Source organism: Cydia amplana, chromosome 18, assembly GCF_948474715.1.
Source record: "Cydia amplana chromosome 18, ilCydAmpl1.1, whole genome shotgun sequence".
Classification (NCBI taxonomy): domain Eukaryota; kingdom Metazoa; phylum Arthropoda; class Insecta; order Lepidoptera; family Tortricidae; genus Cydia; species Cydia amplana.
The window spans coordinates 7,951,008-7,969,219 of record NC_086086.1 but is presented as its reverse complement, the minus strand read 5'-3'; the positions used below and the strand labels follow the sequence as shown (position 1 = coordinate 7,969,219).

General features: G+C 40.2%; 1 protein-coding gene across 1 annotated transcript in view; it reads right to left on the bottom strand.

The window, feature by feature from the left end:
- Positions 1 to 7,611: 7,611 nt before the first annotated feature.
- LOC134656412 (uncharacterized) overlaps positions 7,612 to 18,212 on the bottom strand; it is a 42,858-nt gene continuing 32,257 nt past the window's right edge. The window contains exons 7-9 of the mRNA XM_063511939.1: positions 14,702 to 14,801; positions 11,557 to 11,758; positions 7,612 to 8,603 (exon numbers count right to left, since the gene is read on the bottom strand). Of these exons, the coding sequence (XP_063368009.1) occupies positions 8,131 to 8,603; positions 11,557 to 11,758; positions 14,702 to 14,801 (775 nt within the window). The 3' untranslated portion in view covers positions 7,612 to 8,130. The remainder of the gene's footprint in view (positions 8,604 to 11,556; positions 11,759 to 14,701; positions 14,802 to 18,212) is intronic.

Genomic DNA, 18,212 nt, shown 5'->3' with positions numbered 1-18,212 from the left:
AAAAGTTTGAAACTTTACTTTCGGTAATGAAAAATGTCGAGTCGGAATAAGCTAACTCTGCATGGTATTGGAATGACAAAGTGTGGAAATGTCAACATGAATGTCAAATTTCTATGAAAATATGATGTTTATAATGATTCTTCCGCACTTTGTTCTATTTAAATTGGTGTAAAGTTAAGTTAGACGGTCTCTAGTGAAGTGATTTACGCTTTGCCAATGATGAACAATGTAACGTTTTAAATACAGCCATTTGTCGATTTGAAGTATCTTTAATTTCACATTATAATTAGTGCGAGAATCAATTAATAGCGCATCCTAAAAACGTGAAAAAAATGGTATCGTCTTGGGTCGTCCCATTAGTTTTTCGTCAAGTTCTTAAATTAGTCCTATTCTGCTTTCGTCACTCATTCCACATTGAAAGCCACTGACGATTGTGACGAATGTAGAATGGGCGACGAAAGCAGAATAGGACTAATTTAAGAACTTGACGAAAAACGAATGGGACGACCCAAGATGATACCAAAAAAATAAGTTACGGTGTTACATTATTCGTCATTAACTAAAGCGTATTTCACACTGATTTTAAATTAAATCTACAGACAACCTGTACAAAGTCAATAGAAAAACCGAGCAATAAAAATTGCACTCACCAGACGGTGAAGTGGTATTTTTGTGGCGGTTGTCAGAACGTCCCGTCGATCCTTATTAGACATAAATCGGACAATATGTGAACACCATCTTTATAAATCGTATTTGAGCGTTTTTTTATACCAACAAATAATTTTTGAACAAAATTCAGAGATAGAAAAATCACAAATCTGTAGCCTTAATGATTGGCCTGTCGAGTACTAGTATCGACCCCTCTGCACTGCGGCAAAAGTGTCCCAATTTATTCTTATGTGCCAGTTCTAAAAAAACCTGTAGATTTTTTTTCTGCAACAGTCATACTGTCATTGTATGTTATCTGTGAAAAAATCTGGTAGGATTTTTATTCCAAAGCTGGAATATTCGAGAGGCAAAGTAAATGTAGAACGGATTTTTGACTATGTCATTTAATACTCGATTTTCAAGCTGTCGAGTGTCAGTTTATAAATGTCATCAGTGGTTGAAGGGCTTGAGTTAAACAAACTAAAATACGGATTTTATATGAAGATGATTGGTTTCGAATAAACTCTTCAAGTTTGGCCGAATTACTATACAAGTCGACGTCAAAGATATGTTTACACTTTTGCACCTTACTCCTTTGTAATAAGGCGAAAAATGTAAACATATCTGGCGTCGACTGTTAGGAATAAATTGGGAACTTCATGTTGTTTGGGTCGAGGGACGTGCTTTTCGATTCCTGCGTTTTACAATCAGGGCTACCTTGATAAATGTGATATCAAAACTATCTTATATTCATAGACTAGTAATCCTCTAGACGGAGTTTAGAGTAATTATATCATGAAACCGATGCTGCCAAAATTACTGGGGTGCGGGGGACGAGGTGAGCGAGTCCCGTGCCGTGATTGGTCCGTTCAAAGACACGGACGTCACAAAAAGATACTTTGACTCGAAAATGGAGTAAAACTACCGTATATTTGTGGCAGAGGGGGTAGCGCTACTATGCTCAGTCTGGAGGATGTCTTGTCTGTGCTTATATTACTTAAACACAATGAGAAGCACACATTGATACTCAGAAATACCATTTAAATTGCCATTACAACCTATTTCAAATATTTATATGCAAATATTAAATTGGTTTGTATGCGTGGTATATGTGGTGCGTGTATTGAGATATGTGATGACTGATAATGTGGTGGTTTATTTAATAAATACAAACTGACACAGTTTAGATCTATAATTATCAAGATGGTAGCTCGCATTGTAAAATGTTTATTGGCTTAATAGCAGAACACTTTGATTAACTCTGTACGTTTAAGTATATACTTCAACGTATAGAGTACAAAATTTGGAATAGTATTCCAATGTAGTGAAATTTACATCTAATTCGTTATTGTGTTAATAATTTTCATGTCCGTATTTGTCTCTGGATTAACAATTAACCGGCCACGATTTCGCGCGGCGGCGTCAAAGAGCGAGTCGCCGTGAGTGACAGTGAGGTCGGATAGCGACGTCTCACTCCTACACATTCAGTAAAGCTTTGGATTCCTCCGAAAACGGTGCCGTCATATGACAGCCGTCATATAGCGGCCGCAAAAGACGGCCGTCTTTACGGTGGCGACATATGGAAAGTACCACGGCGTCATAACACACCGTCATCCACCAAGGTCAAAGCGGCAAATTTGAAAAATGTAGGCGCGATGGGATAACGTCCCATAGAAAATTTGAATTTCGCGCCTTTTCCTACTGACAAGATTTGCTTGATCATCTATAATTTACTTGGAGGATGAAATATCATCAGAAGAGGAAAATAATCGTAGTACGGAATCATTTATTCAAATCTCGTGTCATTTATTCAAAATTGTGTCACCGCTATCTAATAAAACGTTCACGAAACTATCGACACCGTCATGACGGCCGTCATCTCACGTTACGTTGACAATCAACGTAACGTAACGCCGTCTAGGAAACCGCGCCATCTTGTTTACATAGACAACGTTCTAGTGACGTCAGTCAACGCTATATAGCGGCCGTAATATGACGGCACCGTTTTCGGAGGAATCCAAAGCTTTACGTCTTTGCAAAAAGGTTTAGGTTGTCAATGAAGGTCTGGGAACATTGGTAATTCACAAGTTGCCGCCAACGCGTGATGTCGTGGCCTCGCCGTATTTTTTTTGTTGGGACCACTATCCCTTTCGGAATCATTGAGATACTATTTCAAGCGTCGGGAATAAGTCATAACTGTGCTCATCGCCACAACCTAGCTTCTACTTTTACGATTAAAATCACATGTATTATACTTATATAAAGAATTTTATGTAAATTTAATAAGGTTATCGTCGCTCAGAAACACAGGTACACCGTTCATTTGAAGCGATTTAAATCTCTGTTGTCATTAATATTGAAATCTTTATTATATTATAGTGTTTGTCGACAAAAGTGGAATTATTCAGTGGAATTATTTGAATCGATACTCAGACCGCGACCGTAGTGTTCATCATTAGATAAGAGTTTATTGGCAAGGGCCGCGACGGCGGGGTGTGGTCGCACTTCAGTTTTGTGTTCCCGTCCGTAGCGAATTATGTTTAATATTTTTCAATTCTTTTCCTTTCTGGCGGCTGACTCATTGGCGACAAAGCGACTAGCTCCAGTATACTCTCCTAAACATACAATAGTAGATCGTGTGAATAGAAAATATATTATTAATGAATTCATCGTTTACACAGTTGGCAGAAATTAAGTCGAGAGCCACGATAAAACGCTCCAAATCGCCTCGAATGTATTATACAAATGTGACGTATTCGCTTGGAGCGTTTGGTGGCTGAAGTTAAGGGTTATAAAAAAAACGCTTATCGGTAATGGGCAGTCGCCCCTCTGAGACGTGAGATTTACTGTAAGTACCTCATTTACACATTAACTTAGGTCCGCGTTGGTCCATTCCAGCCTCCATCATCGTAGATGTAACAAACTAGTGTCGCTTGACGCAATCGACGTCCCGTTTTCATTACTTACGCTGTGTATTGGATTGTGTTACTTAGTAAAGCATTACCATAACATATGACTTACGTTATGTCGTTCGGTTTGTGCGTTGAACGTTCCTTGTGGCTTTATTCCATACAGGTTGTGACTCGAGGCTCGAGCGAGCGCGCGACGCATACGCTGAAGCATTCTAGGTTAGATTTTATTTAGTCATTTTGTAAACTAAGTTCACGTGCGAAACAAGTATGGTTATCATATTATTTAAATCGGCTCCGTTCCTATAGAGGCCACATACTTTCCTATCATTATTTATGCTCGTATTCTTTAATTATAGTTTTAATATATGACGTAATTTCATGCAATAAAGTAAGAAAGTGTCAAAAGCTCTTCAGTATGGAAGTAGTCGTTCGTATTTGATGGCATCGCTATTTAACGTGCAATAATTTATGTAAAAGTTCATTACAGCGTGTATAGGTTGTTCGCGGGCGTGCCCGACCCGGGCCGAGCGACCGATCCCCACAAGACTGACAAACATTTCACCTTCGTGTACAAACGCGGCTAAGGGCAGGAGTCAATTCACGTTTGCGAGCTTTCTTTTCATATAGTTCTTATGACTGTATCATTTTGATTAGGATAGTCGACGCTCCTCGGGGCGCGGTCATTCCAATAGCACTTCTTGCTTACATAGTGAGGCGCACGCCAGGGGTCGTCACTGAGGGCTCATTTAGACGGTGCGAGAACTCGCATGGGAGTTTCATTACATTGCGTCATCTGATCGGTCGGCTGAATAGGCTACATGACTAATTTTCTTTTATGGTATCAATCGATCGGGTTTGTTTTTAGGATCAAATGTCTATATGGGACCCATTGCATTAAAGTAACACAAAAGTCAGAAATTGTAGTCAAAGGCCGACAGTCGCACTTCACTCGCGAAACGCCCTATACAAAACGGACAAGGGCCGTGACGTCATCGCCCATCTTGTAGTATGGACAAAACAAGAAAATTGCGTTTTTGTCTGTGAAATATTGCGTTTATGTATATAGTTGCTATACAATATTTTATTGCATGAAATGTAAGGAATCGAATGGTACCCTTACTTTTATCGTTTTTGGAAGTTAAAAAAAACTTAAATTTTGAAACTCTCAGGTCCTGTATTTTTGTAATTTTTTAATATTTTATTTTAATATCCACATTATTGTGATAAATTGCTCGTTTGCTATCTATTTTACTAGATTTTGTTATAAAATTCAACATGTGTCATCATCCCTATTCATGTAACCTCACTGGTCCGCAATGTAACTAAAATCGTGTTCGCGCGCCGTCTAAATGAGCCCTAAACTTACGCATATAGAGTCAGGATGCGAATAGACTGAGTAGTCTGGGTAACGGGAGTAGGCGCCGCACGCCGCGGCCGCGCGAGACGCTACACCAACCATTGGTCTCGATTTGGTCATCACTTTTTGTGTTATTGTTAAAGTTTCAAAAATAACATTTCGTTGGTTGTTATGGTTTTCGAGTCTTCCCTATGCGTGTGAAAAATTACAGCATGACTAAATTCTACTAAATGGTGATATAGTTCGCTCGCCGCGGCCGCTGCGTTGTCGGTGTAAAAATTGTACAGCTTAGGAGGAAATACATTTGTATATTTTTGCTTGGTCAGGGCGCGGCAAGTATTATCGACAACGCGTGAGCGTATGAGTAAGGTGTTGTGGACGGCAATATGGCGGCTTCGGACCAACCTGGGGCTGCCACATTGCCGTCTGTACGAGTAATGGATTAGTCACAGATGTAGTCATCACAAATGTGTATTCCCGCATTAGAAATTATTCATTTTTGGCTAAGTATATTTGAAGTGATTTAACATTAAAAACATCTTGTTGTGTCGATTTCATATTTTTAGAAAAAGTATAGGTAAATGCGGTTATTATCGAAAATTGTATATGTAAAAGGTTTTTTTTTAGTTCTTCAATCATGTTTTTTGATGAATTATTGTGAACAAAATGAAGTATTTTCCTCGTTAAATGTTCGTTAACTCGTATTGTACAATGCAATATTATAATGGAGTATAATTAAACCATGTATGTCTAAACATGATCGTAAATACCATAGTTGTACCTAATTGTTACTTTCTATTTGCTAGATAGTATAATCAAATTAGATTGGGTATTAAAATGTAAAGTGTTTTGTAACCCGCGAACAAATAAATATGCGCGTTTACGCAATAATACATTTATTCGAGTTTGTTTGTAACGCGAATGCTGTCGGTGGCGATATACCTACGTTAGGATAATTTACTGGTACTTGCTGCTCATAATATTTTATACAATTATACGGTTTGTGTTTGGGTCATTTACACTTTGCCTTACTCCTTAACCTTTTGGACGCCAATGACCGATATATACGCACCGCAGGTCCAACTCTAAAGACGGATTAATCGGTCATTGACCACAGAGCAACATAGACCTAGGTGCATATGCATAAAGTTAAATTTCAGTTTTGACACTTCGGTGACGTGGCGTCTGAGTGACAGCTTTTGTGTTTGACACGGCGTCGAAAAGGTTAAATAATTTAGACGCCGGTAATCATTGTAGTCCCTGGTTGCTCAGAGATCCGGCGTTAAGTAGACGTGTAAGACGAAATGTAAATAACGCGAGCAACCTCGCCGACCCATCGTCAGTTTGCGTTAAAACCTAACAAAATAACCACAATGTTATAAAGCACCTTTTATTTCCCACATCGCATAGTTACATTATGTAAATCCGAACAATTTCATATGTGAAAGTTGCACCAAAAATGTATTTGTACGTGGTTGGAAGGCGCCCGCCCGGTAGGCTGGAGTGTAGTTAATTTAAATTATAATTTAAAGTTCGCTTACCTAAAGTAAGTCATGTTCGATCGGTCTGCGGACGCACGATGAAGATTTTTAAGCTATAGTTATAACTTTATGTATTATAATACATGATGCTTTTGAAACTGAATTGAATTCTTATTGTAAGTATAAAATAAATATTAATATTCATAGAAACAGTTCTCAGTGTTTATTTTTCTGTAAGATGTATGGTAAAAATTTGCATACGCAATTTGACTTGTATTCAGTTAAGGTCACAACCTGTTCAAAAATACGAAAATATTTGTTAACTCATAATTAAATAAAGCTTATTATAAGATACTTGTTTTATTCTTTTTAATTGCAGGCTCTTCATTACCATAGACATAAGCTTATATAAGTTTAAGCTTATAAACAATAAACGTAAGACAAATTCGTGCTTGGAATTTGACAGCTAATAACTGTTAGAACGTAGTGGCGATATTCTATTTGAAGCTGAAGTCATGTATAGGTATCCTTTCCTTTGTTTCAATTGTCAAGACGTACACTGTCTCCAAACGCCTACTTAACCTTTTGGATGCCAATGACCGATATATCCGCACCGTAGGTTCAACGCCAAAGACCGATTAATCGGTCACAGACCACAGAGCAACATAGACCTACGTGCATATGCATAAAGTTAAATTGCAGTTTTGACACTTCGGTGACGTGGCGTCAGCGTGACAGCTTTTGGGTTTGACATGGGTCTATATTGCTCTGTGGTCTGTGACCGATTAATCGGTCTTTGGCTTTGAATCTACGGTGCGGATATATCGGTCATTGGTGTCCAAAAGTTTAAAAGAAGGATGGTACCGAAATAAAAAAACGTTATGAAAGTTTGCTAATGTGCGTCGTGATTTTATTATTAAGTAGCAACTTCCAGGAAAGTTACAGAAATCGGTTACATTTCATTTTAATCAGTTTGATTATCAAATTAAAACCTACTTACTAGCCATTTCACGTCTGCCGGTATACACTTGGCCGCAATGGCTTATGCGCAGAACCCACTTACCGGTCCTTGGATAGTGTATACGTGCATTTACTGATGTGATACCATCTCATCATCGCCAAATATCATGCGAGCTTTTTCAATTCTCAATATATGTCTAGATTTTACAGCGTTAACGTTTTGAGGGCGAGGGTAATTAAATGAAAAGCAAACAAGTTACTCGTACAGTTTATTTCGACTAACTTCCACATTCCAATCAATAAGACAAATAAACTTAAAACAATCGTGTAAGTAGTAGATAATATAACGGAACTACAGCTAAAAGTGAACCTGAACAGATTGTAACTTAGTCTAGCCTAGCTAACACTACTCGGCGATTAACACATAATTGCACCAATTTAACACAAAATGCCTTAAATTAAAATTGCGTAACAAAGTAAAAATATATCTAGTACGATAGTCTAAGATTATAATCATTATATTAATTTGACGTCTTAAATAAATAACTCTTTCAATTCATCTACGTAATATCATACTTCATCTGGAGACAATACTTAGCCTAAATAAAATCATACGATCTCACTAACGCAAGGAATAATTTCATCGAAATAAAATCATAGTAAAAATAGAGAAAATATATTGTAACAAAATATAAAGTTAGGAATAATTATGCAACTGAAATACCATATAAGATTTAAATATAAAGCATAGGAACTTATATGGTATACTACACTAAATACCGTTCACGCCGTTCACGATGAAGCTTTTGACCTCGGTGATATTTCTCGTATCATAATCGGATACTTCTTCGACTAGTATGTCTTCTTTTTTGACGGGTATGGGCGGGAATAGATCGATCAACTCGCCTAATTTCCTTCCCGTGGACATGAGCGTGTTAGTGAAAAACGCGTGGTCTTCTATTTCGTCGATTTTCGCTTCTATCTTGTATGAGTTTTCGTAGTTTTCCTGTTTCACGATAGGGAGGTAGTCGTGTCCGTCGTCGTAGTCGAAGTGTATGGTTTTCATGCGTTTCTTGAGGTTGGGGGGCCAGTCCTCGTCGATGGGTAGGTCGCGATAGCCGCCGGGTAGGGTCGGGCTCTCGGCCTTGGTGACTTGATAGTCGTGGTCGGAGTGGCGGTTGAAGGTGATCAGCTCGTCCATGTTGAACTCGCCGTCATCGATCACGGCTTCGTCCAGGACCAATTCTAGAAATAGACGTACATTTTTAGGACCACCACACCACAAAACAGATACAGTACAGAAATCAATCTACATACAAAGTGCGCTCGAGCAACGCACGCATAGACACTGCTCACGGACACGATATCTCGGACCGGTTGGGACCAGTGCGAGCGCGAGCGCCATCCGCTTGAGACACGCGTCTGTGAACTTTTTTGTGCAATAATGGAGAAACAAAAATAAAGTTATTATAACTGTTCAGTGGACGGTTGTTTAAATTCAACATTAAACGGTGAATTGTCGTTTTTTAAGCTACCAGTGGTTTACGAGAGGTAAGTTGGTATCTGCTTGTATTTCGATGGTTCGTTTTAACGTTAAACAGACAGTTAGGTAGGCAGGTAAGCACCCCGGCCACTACTAGATACGAGTGCCACTGCCACGATAGTTTTTTTGTGCATAAGTCATAGTTGACAACCCTAGAGCGACCGCCGAGCGTAGGTATGAAAAGTAAAGTACATACATGTGATTGACTTCTGTACTGTATCTGTTTTGTGACCCCACATCTAGCGTCTTTCGAGCGTCGGCGTCTGGTCAGCGCTATGGAAAACGACGTTGCGTCGACGTTCGGCCATAGAGTTGTAGACGCCGACGCTCGAAAGACGCTAGATGTGGGGTGGCCCTTAGGCCTAGGTAATCTAAAATCGAGAAGGCGACGGGCCATAGGATATCTACGGATAAGATAAATTTAATCTATCTATCTAATACATTTAAATGAGCAATTCTTGTTTATTTATTTATTTATATATATATATATATTTTGGGGATCTCGGAAACGGCTCTAACGATTTCGATGAAATTTGGTATATAGGAGTTTTTGGGGGCGAAAAATCGTACTAGCTAGGTCTTATCTCTGGGGAAACGCGCATTTCCGAGTTATTATATGTTTTCCGAGCGAAGCTCGGTCACCCAGATATTAAACAAATTAAAACTGGTAGTTTAGCGGCACAATTTTCTATTAATTCAAGTTTAAGTCCTATTTTTTAAATAATCTTTTATATTCCCATTAACTTTCAGGCAATACACTAATTTAGCTGTAGACATTACACATTTGTTTTGTAACGTAAATATTCCAGTTTTTCAGGTAATTAGTTTCGTGAAATTCATCATTGATAATTTTAATTCGTAATCTAAAATGTCAGTTACGCATTGGCGTGAAACCGGTTCTTAATTGCAAAGTTTCTCAAGTATTATCTGAATAAAAAATATAAAATCGACATTTTAACAATTACGTAATAATTGCATCATGCAATTGGTCCAAAAGAAATTCGAGAGAGTTCCGTTTATATTATGCAAGTGAAGTAAAGCGTTACGGCTACTTTCGAAGATTGAATAATCCCTGAAAGTTGCATAATTTTTGTTGTTAACTTTTGAATATCATAATAGATACAGAGAGTGCAGTTTAATCGGGTTGATAAACTCCAATCGAATGGTAAAAACGTATCAGAATGACCGAAAAGTCACGTGATAATTTCCATACATACATAATTATATATGACATAATATACATTTATAAATACACGATGATATTTTATCAGTGATTTAATTGTCCGATCCGATATCGAATGTCAGAATGACTTTAGGAGAAAAACAACTTTTATTTTATGCTCGGAGTTTGGAGCTTCGCAGTTGTATCCGATATCCGGACGGCCCATGTGAAACTGCTCTCGAGACTCATATCGTTTAGTGTACTCACTAGTATGCTGCAGTAGGGCCCTCGCTCGGTACCGCGGGCACGGCTGCGGGCTGCTGCGGTGAAAGGGTTATTCCCACAATAAAAATTCCCAGTTACCAGTGGTAAAAGGTGGGAAAAAAATTCCCAGTAGTTACCACTGGTAACAACTTGGTGGTAACTAGTGGCAATAACCCCGGTGAAAGCACGTCGTCGCGACCAGTGCTGCGGATAGCACTTGTTGCGCCCATGTCATGTATGTTGTACTCACTAGTATGCTGCAGTAGGGCCCTCGCCCTCTGCACGGGTACCGCGGGCACGGCAGCGGGCTGCTGCGGTGAAAGGACGTTGTTGCGACTAGTGCTGCGGATAACACTTGTTGCGCCCATGTCATGTATGTTGTACTCACTAGTAAGTATGCTGCAGCAGGGCCCTTGCTTGCTGCGCGGGTACCGCAAGCACGGCAGCGGGCTGCTGCGGTGAAAGCACGTCGTCGCGACTAGTGCTGCGAATAACACTGTTGTTGCGCCCATGTCATGTATGTTGTACTCAATAGTATGCTGCAGTAGGGCCCTCGCCCTCTGCGCGGGTACGGCGGACACGGCTGCGAGCTGCTGCGGTGAAAGCACGTCGTCGCGACTAGTGCTGCGGATAGCACTGACGTTGCGCCCATGTTATGTATGTTGTACTCACTAGTATGCTGCAGCAGGGCCCTCGCTCGCTGCGCAGGTACCGCGGGCACGGCTGCGAGCTGCTGCGGTGAAAGCACGTCGTCGCGACTAGTGCTGCGGATAGCACTTGTTGCGCCCATGTCATGTATGTTGTACTCACTAGTATGCTGCAGTAGGGTCCTCGCCCTCTGCGCGAGTACTACGGGCATGGCCGCGGTGGAATACACGTCGTCGCGACTAGTGCTGCGGATAGCACTGTTGTTGCGCACATGTATGTTGTACTCACTAGTATGCTGCAGTAACGCCCTCGCCCTCTGCGCGGGTACCGCGGGCACAGCCGCGGCGGGCTGAGGCTGCTGCGAGTGCGGCGCGCGCACGTCGTCGCGACTAGTGCTGCGGATAGCACTGCTGTTGCGCACATATTATGTTGTACTCACTAGTATGCTGCAGCAGGGCCCTCGCCCTCTGCGCGGGCACGGCCGCGGCGGGCTGAGGCTGCTGCGAGTGCGGCGCGCGCACGTCGTCGCGACTAGTGCTGCGGATAGCACTGTTGTTGCGCACATATTATGTTGTACTCACTAGTATGCTGCAGCAACGCCCTCGCCCTCTGCGCGGGTACGGCAGGTACGGCCGCGGCGGGCTGAGGCTGCTGCGAGTGCGGCGCGCGCACGTCGTCGCGCATTGACGGCAGCGCGACCAGGGCTACTGACAGCAGAAGCACCAGCAGGCACGTGGCGGGCTGCGCCTTTCCGCCAGCTGTCGTGGCGCCCGTCAGCACGTTCTGGGATTACAACGACATGTTAGTTTACGGGACAGATCAATCATTTTGACAATAGGTACCTAATAAAACCAAGTATCAGACCCACATAAACATGTTTTTATAAACCAGGCGGCCTAGCAGAGATCTTTTAGTTTAGTTTAGTTTCTTTATAAAGTAGATATAAATTTATTAAGAACCAATAGAGAGAACAAATTAATCAAAATGTCAGATACACCAAAATTACATTAATTATATAAAACATCACATAAACACACTACATTTCTACAAATTACATAACACAAAAAAAAACACAAGTCAAAAACAAAGCAGTCAGCAATTAGTCAAAAATCCCACCCCACCCGTTTCTTTATTGGTTAACCATTTTGACAACAGGTACCTAGTAAAACCTAGTATCAAAACCACATAAACATGTTTTTATAAACCAGGCGGCCTAGCAGAGATCTTTTAGTTTAGTTTAGTTTCTTTATTGGTTAATCATTTTGACAACAGGTACCTAGTAAAACCTAGTATCAAAACCACATAAACATGTTTTTATAAACCAAGCGGCCTAGCAGAGATCTTTTAGTTTAGTTTCTTTATTGGTTAATCATTTTGACAACAGGTACCTAGTAAAACCTAGTATCAAAACCACATAAACATGTTTTTATAAACCAGGCGGCCTAGCAGAGATCTTTTAGTTTAGTTTAGTTTCTTTATTGGTTAACCATTTTGACAACAGGTACCTAGTAAAACCTAGTATCAAAACCACATAAACATGTTTTTATAAACCAGGCGGCCTAGCAGAGATCTTTTAGTTTAGTTTCTTTATTGGTTAATCATTTAGACAACAGGTACCTAGTAAAACCTAGTATCAAAACCACATAAACATGTTTTTATAAACCAGGCGGCCTAGCAGAGATCTTTTAGTTTAGTTTAGTTTCTTTATTGGTTAATCATTTTGACAACAGGTACCTAGTAAAACCTAGTATCAAAACCACATAAACATGTTTTTATAAACCAAGCGGCCTAGCAGAGATCTTTTAGTTTAGTTTCTTTATTGGTTAATCATTTTGACAACAGGTACCTAGTAAAACCTAGTATCAAAACCATATAAACATGTTTTTATAAACCAGGCGGCCTAGCAGAGATCTTTTAGTTTAGTTTAGTTTCTTTATTGGTTAACCATTTTGACAACAGGTACCTAGTAAAACCTAGTATCAAAACCACATAAACATGTTTTTATAAACCAGGCGGCCTAGCAGAGATCTTTTAGTTTAGTTTAGTTTCTTTATTGGTAAAACATATTTTACAGGTCACACAGGTACAATCGAAATAAGATAGTTATTTTACAATTCTAGATAAAAATAATACATTGGTCAAAGTTTACAAATCTCTAAATAATGAATAATGATCGTGCAATAATTGTTAATACAGTAAAATTTACATATTCTCTTTCATAAAGTCATCAACAGAATAACACGCTTGGTCTAGAAGTAGACATTTGAGTTTTTTATTGAATATTAAGAGATCGCTATCGCTTTGTGTCTCTCTATCACTCTTCGATATTAGTGTGACAGTGACGGTTTCGTTTCGTTCGCTACGGAGCGTTAGCGATTGGCATGTTGGCTACGGGACCAGTAGTCTCCGGGCAAATCCACGGGTTTACCGCTTCTTTTTGAAGAGCCTAATTTTATAACATTTGGCTGTCTCGCTTCGGTTAAAAAAGTAAGAGGTCACGGGAAAAATTTGTAGCAGGGATGTTGCGAATATCCGCATCCGCAACCGCGGAACTTCCGCATTATTTTCAACATCCGCATCTGCATCCGCATCCGCATAAAATCGATGCGGATTTAATGCGGATGCGGATGTGAAACAGGTCGGTACAGGAACGTCTTAGCATCGGCGTAAGTGCTAGACTACTAGGTAATTTAGTCATTAGCCAAAAAAACGTATTAGAAATTAGCAGTCAAGCGTGAGTGGGACTTTATGTACGGAACCCTTGGACCGCGAGCCCGACTCGCACTTGGCCGGTTTTTTGAAATAAAAATTACTAAAATGTAATATTTGACGTTTTTTATGTACCTATCTTGACATCCGCATCCGCGGATGTCAAAAAATCGGCATCCGCAACATCCCTGATTCGTAGTTTGGAGACCCGTGACAACAAATAAAATTAAGTAGCGTAGTGTCACCTAAGTGTCACAACTTTCTATCATTATTATTGGTAGGTAATCAATGTAATCACAGCTTGATTCTGCGTGATCTCTAAAATCTTACATTACATAACAGCGTAGTAAACATGCTATCGCCAAGACGACAACAATCTCATTAAATCTCAAGGACAGATGCCACTTCACGCCTCAGTGCGTTTACATATCTACCTACTGAGAGCAACATGCTGACAACGCTGCATTTTTTCTTTTTTTACTGAACACTTAAAAATACCTACATACCTACGCTAAAAAGTTGCAAACGCACTATTAGGTCTATTAGCAGTAAAAGTTTATCCCAACTTAACCAATATTTCTTGGCACTATAAATGACAACGTTATTTACATTAGTAATTAGATAAATAAGGCAGGAGATGGAATCCTGAGGAAAACGCAGAAACTATTTGCATTCCAGAAAAACAACACAGTTTTTCCTTAGCATAGTTGCCATGTGGGCAATGAAAATATCATAATGATGTGCATTTTTTAGTATGGCCAACCTTCTCGGTTTATATTTACAGCGTGAAACACGAAAAACAGACATTATTTTCTAACCAAGTTCAATTTTAATCTCATCATTCGCTTGCTTTTTCCCATCACTGAGGGTCGGACCTGTATGTCTTTTTCCTGCATACCTCTCTGTCGTTGAAAAAAAACCTCTTTTTCCTTGGTTTTCCTTTCCTCTTACATCCCTCCACATTCACTCGTATACATTTATTAGTAAACCGAAAATATAATGCTGTTTATGTGTTACCTGTAATCTCTTCAGCTGCGCGGACAGCGACTGGTTCTGCGACTGCAGAATTTTTATCCTTCGGATCAGGGTTTGGTTATCGGCTGTGCATTGCTTAACCCTGCAATAACACATTGTGTTAGGTATATGTATAATAAAGTTAGTTTAGACCAGCGGTCGGCAACCTTTTAGCAGCCAAGGGCCACATAGTAGTTTACGAAGTTGACGCGGGCCGCACTTTGTTAATATTTATGACTTTATCAGACATTGTCGTTTGTCAATATTACATACAAAATAGCCAGGGAGGCTCGCGGGCCGCAAGTGATAGGTTCACGGGCCGCGGGTTGACGACCGCTGGTTTAGACGACTGATCTGGCCTAGTCGGTAGTGACCCTGCCTGCCTATGAAGCCGATGGTCCTAGGTTCGAATCCCGGTAAGGGCATTTACTTGTGTGATGAGCACAGATATTTGTTCCAGCCATACATATCGTCCAGAGGAGGAGGGGGAGGTCAGATGGCAGTCGCTTTCGTAAAAACTAGTGCCCACGCCAATTACTGGGATTAGTTGCCAAGCGGACCCAAGGCTCCCATGAGCCGTGGCAAAAATGCCGGGACAACGCGAGGAAGATGATGAGTCATACATATCGTTGTCTGAGTACCCTCAACACAAGCCTTCTTGAGTTTACTGCGGTGCTTAGTCAATTTGTGTACGGATGTCCTATTTGGACCTGAGTGTGTAATTGGGTAATGAATTATTAAAATGAAATACATTGACAATAACAATATTAAGCCCACCATACCATTACCATTTTACAATTTGTTTATAAAGTGAATAATATCGCGTTTACCTCCACGTAAGTTTACGCAACATCCTCTCGAGAGTGAGATAAAATAAAAAGGTCAGCAGTGTGCGGAACACAGTGTCGCTCATTTGATTAGATTATAGTGTCACTAGAACTAAGAATAAGAATAATTTATTTATAATAAAATAGGTAGGCAATCACAAAGGTGTCCGGTAAGCACCAAACTAGGCTGAGCCTGTATCTTGGGGCTTACAAAAGAGTAGGTAACATACGGTAACTAAACCTAATTAAAATGATGTGTGAAAGAGGGTGATAAGGTGTATGCTTTTAGGGTGTGTATATATGTGTGTGTGTGTGTGTGTGTGTGTGAAAGGTGTAGGAGAGCGAGTAAGGACTAGATAATGACAGACCTAAACATAAGAACGTATTATATTTTCCGTATCATTGTAGGATAGGGTCACAAACCATTTTTTGAGATGTTTCTATAGTGATGATAATGGTGAGTAAAAACTCTCCAAATATTATTAAAGCAAATGTCATGGAGTCACATAGTTATACGGTACTCAAATATGTCAACTTATTGCAATATCTGACCCTCTATTCTAGCATAACTTGCGTTCGTGCTACTAGAAGTCGCGCTTGCTATATGTACGCGAGAACTCAAGTCATGCTAGGTCTGGTTGTATTTAAGGTTTCTTGGAAGTAATTGCTGTTTATCGACAAGACTACCAATCGCTTACCTATCTCTATTTTTAATGTTTTATTCATTGCTTGGTAACCCACGACTTTCCGTTATCAACCTACATATATTTTTTTTATTGTAAATGCCTTCAATGTAAAAAAATGTTGATACTTTTGTGATTTATTATACTTATTTTATGTAGGGTAATTCCCCAGTAACTGGCCACCCTAAACTAAAAATGAATTCTATTCACCTATAAACAGAATTATTTTTAGGTTTTAGGTTTCAATAACTGGCCAGCCTTCAATAACTAGCTACCTTATACTAAAATGAATTCTGTTTATAGGTGAACAGAATTCATTTTTAGTTTAGGGTGGCCAGTTACTGGCGAATTACCCTACCTATAACTAATAGATGCATAACTTACTAAAAAAATGTAAAAAAAAAGGGAAACAACTATGTAACACTTTATTCAGCAAAGTTGCCTGTACATGATTTTTATGTCGTTCAATACGGCCTAAATAATAATCTCGCATGACCAGATATGTAAACAGCGTGTAGATAGTCTCTAGATATATTTATTTAGATAAACATGTAGTCAAATAAATAGAACAGCTATGAGCCAGAAACTATCATCACGCAAATATTTGCCATCGGATATTTGATCTCGGGAATCGGGATTCGTACACGAGACCGCCACTTCGTAGTGTTTATAGCAAATAGCAACTGTTAAAGGGGTGTTATATTTGATCAACTTTTCTAAACTAAGCATAAACATGTTAATAATAAAACAGTTGCGCCTCATTTACTATAAGCCCCCGACGAGACGCCTGCTAAGGTATCTATTTGTATCCGTAAATGGGTTCTAGTATGTAGGTGTAATACAAAACTACTAACGTTTACAAATATGTTGGATTTACCCATCAGTTAAAAGACGGATAAACTTAATTTTGAAACAAGTAAGTTTTCTTATAACATAACATCAAAATGATTGAAAACCCCAAACTATGTCTCGGCACGCTTGACATAAAACGACTGCTGGTAATCGGGTAAATAATATAAGTTAAAATGTTGAGTAGTATTGAGTACTACTCGCATTTAACACATTCTTTGCCACAAGTCATTCGTCGTATAAAGCTGTAGTACCACGATCCCGACTATCGGGTCGTCCGGCCTGGGAACGAAACCATAAAATACCCGATATAGTCGGGGTTTCGGCACTGAATGTGTTAAAGCCACCATAAGGAAACGACTTATCCGAGACAGTAACCAAAAATTAGAGAAACTTATCCATTCACGATTCACAATGGGCTGTTAAAACGATCGTTTATATTGAGCGTGCAAAAAAGAGTATTTGTATTATGCAACTACAAAGTACACATACAGGTTTGTTTCACGACTGGCTTGCTACATATACGTCGTGAAATGTCAGGCAGTGAAAGTCGGATTAATTGTTGAACACTCGTCCAACTGAATTGGGCTTGGGCTCTTAAATTAAAGTGGTACAGTCGAGAGCGGTGTTACGCTAGGTCATAGAGAAATATGGGGTGCTAGGTCGGGTAACCTCCACGATGGTTAGGGCTCTACCAATTCCTTTGAATTCTCGTGGATCCACAGGAAAGGGTAGGGTCCTGGCTGGTGTACCCTGGGGGCAACGGTAAGGAATCTCTCACGAGGGATCACTTATCGGTGCTGCTAATAACTCGACAAGGGGGGGAAGGGAAAACGGCCGTAGAGGCCGAGAAGGTGTTGCTCTGGGCTCCTCTGACTAAGCAGAGGACACCTCAGATGCGACTTGAAGAGGGAATTGGTGGGTTTGCATTTAGTGTCCTGCTGATCTCCGAGGCTATACCGGATAGGGCCACCCATACCGGGCAGGCTTGAGGGGAAGGAGGTACAAGAAGCAAACCAGCACACGGGGTATTACGCCACTCCCCGTTAGCCCGGGTTCCGACACTATCCCAAAGACCTCCATCTATGGCGTAATGGAGTACGGGAAGTATGCTGAACCGGAGGGCGTTGGTGCGATGAGGAGGGGCGGCGGGCC